Raw genomic sequence first — 4,849 nt, forward strand, 5'->3', positions numbered from 1 at the left:
CTGGTCTGAAACTGATGAACTCTGAGAGAACCACATATGAAAATGAGTGGTAACAACTTACTACTTACACAGGCAGCCTAGCTTTGTGAGGGAGGATAGTGCCCAGGACAGGACAAGGAAAGGGAAGAGGTGGCTGGAGATCGGGAGGTCTGGAGAGGAACAGGAGACAATGGCACCTGCTCAAATACAGTTACAGGGGACCACTGCAAAGCCAGGCCCCGCCAGCTTGGTCAACACACATTGAGCTTTCCTGCAGGCCCCGAGGTGCTTTGAGACAGGCAGTGGCTGGATGCTGGCCTCATTCTGGGGCCCTCAGGCCTGCTGAGTTGACCTAGGGTCTTTCTGTGTGAACCCTGACGCAGTGCAAGGGTGCAGGTCCAAAAAGTGGGGAGGTACAGGAGGCTCTGGGGGACCTCAAACCCATCCCATCTGGTGACAAGGACCACTCAGGCTCATATGGATGCACGGAGTTTATTGGACACAGAGAAACAGGGTCTTTTGGGCTTTGCCTCCTCCAGCCCAGGGTCACCTGGGACACTGGTTCCTCCAGGTGGGTGAGTTTTGCTGAGAAGGGGTCATACGATGTGGGGATATGCGACTGAGATCTGAGCTCACTACTACTTTTTCTCATCTTTCCACTCCTCAAAATTGTTATGAACATCATCGACATCATCATCATCATCTTCTTCTTCTTGTTGTTCTTCCTTTTTTTTGTCTTTGCTATCTTCCTTCCCTTTGGCAGTGCCAGAGGTGGGCACTGGTTCTCCAGGACGCCTCAGTATGTTATCGGTCCATTTAAAGCCTATCCCTTGGAGGCAGATGTGTGAGTATACACCATTGATAGTCTGTAGATGCTGGTCTGGACCTCCACTCTCTGCAATTGGACGTCCTTTTTTTTTACCAAAGGAAAACTCAGTCCCCTTGTTGGTAATAAATGTCAGAGAGTTCATGCAGAGTCCCACACTACCAAGAACCTTTATTACATACTCGTCATCATTCATCAGAAACTCTTCAAAACGGCTTGATCGGCCTCCTTGGATATCACTCCATTGATTTTGAAACTGCAGCTGGATGCTGGAGAGAAATCAAGTCAGTACAACCTCAAGTATTCTTGTTCTTACTCAAAACTGTGCCCTATCCTGGATCCTGGTTTACAGTTCAGTCTCCAGAGGTGCCCAGCTCTGATATGGCAGCCTGAGTCCTTCCTCCTTCTGCCTCTTCCAGACACATCCCTTCTCACTGGTCCACATAGGGTCTGGCTCAGGTCATGCATCTGTGCCTGGGAGGCTAGATCTACCACTGCAGGACATTCTGAGCCTGAATGCTTTGCAGGTCTGCCCAAGTCACAGTTTCCCATCGGGAGCCTCCTCCTCTGTCTGACCCAAATGAGTCAACAGCCACAATGAGACCCCTCTGCTCAGGTCAGCAGACCTTACAGGCAGAGACCAGGGAGACAGGGTCATCTCTCCTAGTGTTGGCAGGAGGGAACAGGAGAGCCCTGGGAGCTGTCTACAGAGCAAAGAAGTTTTCTAAATTATTGCTAATGTGAACTTCCTTCTCTTGCAATATAAAATACATACCAAATCACACCACAGGTAACACTCAGGAAGGATATCCAATTCAACTAGAAATTCAGAAAATCATGAGTAATTTCCTTTGTAAGCAGATTTTGTGTTGCATGGTTTATTTGCCTATTTCTGACATTGATTTATTATTTATTTTGTGTGTGTGTGTGTATGTGTGTCTCCATGCAGGCTCACATGTGCCAAGGCCTTCGTGGAGGTGAGAGAAGAACCATTGGGATGTTGTTTTCTCCTTCCACTGTGTGGGTTCCATGGTTCAAACTCAGTTCAGATTGGCCAGCAAGCACCTGTATCTGCCAGAGCCATCTTGCCAGCTTTAACTTCTTTAGTGGTCCTGGAGACCGAACATAGGGTCACACATGTACTAGGCAAGCCACTAAACTATAGTACCTTTCCTCTATCCAATCTTTCTTTCTTTTTTCTTGATTTGAAACAGGATCACACTCTGTGGCCAGGATTTCCTTGAACTTCTTTCATGGTGGAAATCCTCCTGCCTCAGCCTCCTGAGTTATGACATTATTATCATGATCATCCTAGCTGGCCTCCAACCCTCTGTCTGCTTTCTATTATGAGACAGGGTTTACTAAGTTGTCCAGGTTGACCCTGATGGGCTCTGTAGCACAATTTGGCCTCACATTTGATATTCTCTAGCATCAGCATCCTGGGTCACTGAGATTATAGGATTGTACCACCAGGCCAGCCTCCAATATTGCATTAAAAACATAGCCATAGACTCTCCAGCAGTTGTGAGAATGTGGATAGAGGATTCTAAGCTTAAAACCAGCCTGGGATCCAAATGAAACCCAGTCTCATAAAATTAATGGCTAAGACAAAACACAGTGGTATGTCTTGATTTCAACCTCCAATAGCACAAAAGTGGTAGGGGAAGAATAACCCATGTAGTCTGTTCTGAATTGTTTGTGTAGGCCATGTATACATGTCTGTTTACCTGTGTTGTGGAGGTCAAAGTTAGGTGTTGGAAACATTCCCGGATCACTGCCCGTGTGTGTGTGTGTGTGTGTGTGTGTGTGTGTGTGTGTGTGTGTGTGTGTGTTGTGGTGGTGGTGTGTGTGAAGTGGTGGTGTGTGGGTTGTGGTGGGGTGTGTGTAGTGGTGGTGTGTGGGTTGTGGTGGTATGTGTTGTCTGGTGGTGTGTGTAGTGTGGTGATGGTGTGGTGTGTGGTGGTGGTGGTGTGTGTGTGTCTGTCTGTCTGTCTGTCTGGGATGCATGTTTTGAGCATGCAGTGGCTTACAGGGAAATGACTATCTTGCTCTCTGGATATCTGTCTTATTGCTTGGAGACAAACTCTCTCACTGAACGCAAGGTCAGTGTTGCAGCTAGACTGGCTGCCCAAGAGCTCCTGAGATGTTCCTGTTGCTGCCCCAGTGCTTAACTCACAGTCCCCCTCCATCTTGCCAGGCTACTCCTTCCTTTTACATGGGTTGTGGGGATGCAACTCAGGTCTTTGTGTTTGCAGAGCAAATGTTCTTTCTTACTTTCTCTGCCATTTTCCCAGGTATGCCACCTTATTTTTCCTGGGCAGAGTCTCCAAGTGACCCTGGAATTGCATTTTGGGTAAGATTCTGGCCAGCCAAGTCATCAGGATCTCCCTGTCTCTGCTCCCACAGCTTGAGGTTTACAGACTTGTGCTGCAGTTCTCAGCTTTCACACAGGTCCTGGGGACCCAAACTTTAGGCCTCGTACTTGAACAGCAAACAGTTTTTCTCCTCAGCCTTCTCCCTGTCTCCCAACCTCGAATGTTTAAAGGATTAAGATGACCTCAATATTACACAGGACACATAGTAAAAGGATAGTCATTGATCATCTGTGCTGTGGGATGTCTTTCCGTATGCTGTGAATATGGGTTGCTACCATTGGTTAATAAAGAGACTGCTTCAGCCTGTGGTAAGACAGGTTATAGCCAGGCAGGAAATCCAAGCTGAGATACAGGGAGAAGAAAGTGAGGGGAGATGCTCCAAGCCGCCAAGGGACCAAGAATTACCAGAACACAGTAAAGACACCAGATTCAAGGCTATACATAGATGAACAGAAATAGATTGATTTAAGATTTAATAGTATCTAGCAATAAACATTAGCCATAGACCAAACAGTTTGTAATTAATGTTCAGCCTCTGAATGATTATTATAAAATTGGCTCCTGCATATCTCGAGCAGACCCAAGAAACTTCCATCTATACAACTGAAATTCTATTAACCTTGGGGACTGTGCTTGCATTTAACAAGCTTGGCAACAGTAGCACAAGGCATTTCAGGCACTCTAGGTGCACAGCAGACCTCATGAAGAAGAAGCTGGTGAGGACAGTCAAGCTCTGGCCTGTCCCTAGGGAATGGTTGACTTTCCTAGAGCAGAGCAAAAGTCCAGAATAAGAGAGTGAACCTCACATCATTTCATATCCTGTGAAGGCAGGGACGTTTCTCAGACCATGTAAGCAGTTCCTGTGACTGCCAAGGAGCACTAGGACCACCAGAACTATGTGGAGGAGGGACCCTTCAGCCTCTATGATCCTTTCTGAATCACAAAGTCGGAGGTACCTCTCCACCTGCCTCCCTGAGGATTGTCTAGTCCTACCCGAGCCTGGGCATTCCAGCTCTGAGTGGGCTAGCTCAGGTGAGGGTTCTAGACAAGCCACAGGAGCAGGCACAGCTGGGGAGTACTACAGGAAGCCAAGGAGGATGAAAACTACTCACCCCTTGAGGAGTCTGGCCCCTGTATAGAAGATCCGAATGGACTTGATTTCCCCCTTCCCTTCATCAACAATGTAGAAATAGGTGCCGATATTATTGCCCTGTATATCTGGGGAAAGTGAGGCAGAAAACACTCAGGGCCACTCTCACACTCGAGACCCTTATGCCAAGAGAGGACACAGGAGGTGAAGGCCACAAAGGAGGCTCAGGTACTCACTCTGGGCTCTGCAGGTGGCACCAGCAAGGAGAGCCAAGGTCAGCAACAGCAGCATGGCTCCTGAGGGTTTGGGGCACAAGTGTGGTGCTTAGAACCACAGGGAGATGACAAGACTTTCAAAAAGGCTCTGAGGAATAGAAACCAGATTTGGGATTACAACACCCCAGATTGAGACAAGGGAACATTTGGGAACCATCTTTTTTCACAGTCTCTGAAGGCTTCAGAAGGGCCCTGGAAGGGTTTCACCCACATGCCCACACTGCAACCCCCCAATGTCACGGTGCTTCCATTCCAACTCAGCTCTTAGCAAGAGATCCCATGATGTCATATCACACTGGGCTCC

At 47.8% G+C, this 4,849-nt stretch overlaps 1 protein-coding gene across 1 annotated transcript; it reads right to left on the reverse strand.

Annotated features, from left to right (window-relative positions):
• Positions 1 to 571: 571 nt before the first annotated feature.
• LOC114680767 (prostatic spermine-binding protein-like) lies at positions 572 to 4,573 on the reverse strand. The gene is made up of 3 exons (XM_028853924.2): positions 4,507 to 4,573; positions 4,293 to 4,398; positions 572 to 1,074 (listed from the first exon to the last, which is right to left on the reverse strand). Exons 1-3 carry the CDS (start codon positions 4,559 to 4,561, stop codon positions 618 to 620), a joined length of 618 nt encoding a protein of 205 aa, XP_028709757.2. The 5' UTR covers positions 4,562 to 4,573; the 3' UTR covers positions 572 to 617.
• Positions 4,574 to 4,849: the final 276 nt, after the last annotated feature.

Source organism: Peromyscus leucopus, chromosome 8b, assembly GCF_004664715.2.
Source record: "Peromyscus leucopus breed LL Stock chromosome 8b, UCI_PerLeu_2.1, whole genome shotgun sequence".
NCBI lineage: Eukaryota > Metazoa > Chordata > Mammalia > Rodentia > Cricetidae > Peromyscus > Peromyscus leucopus.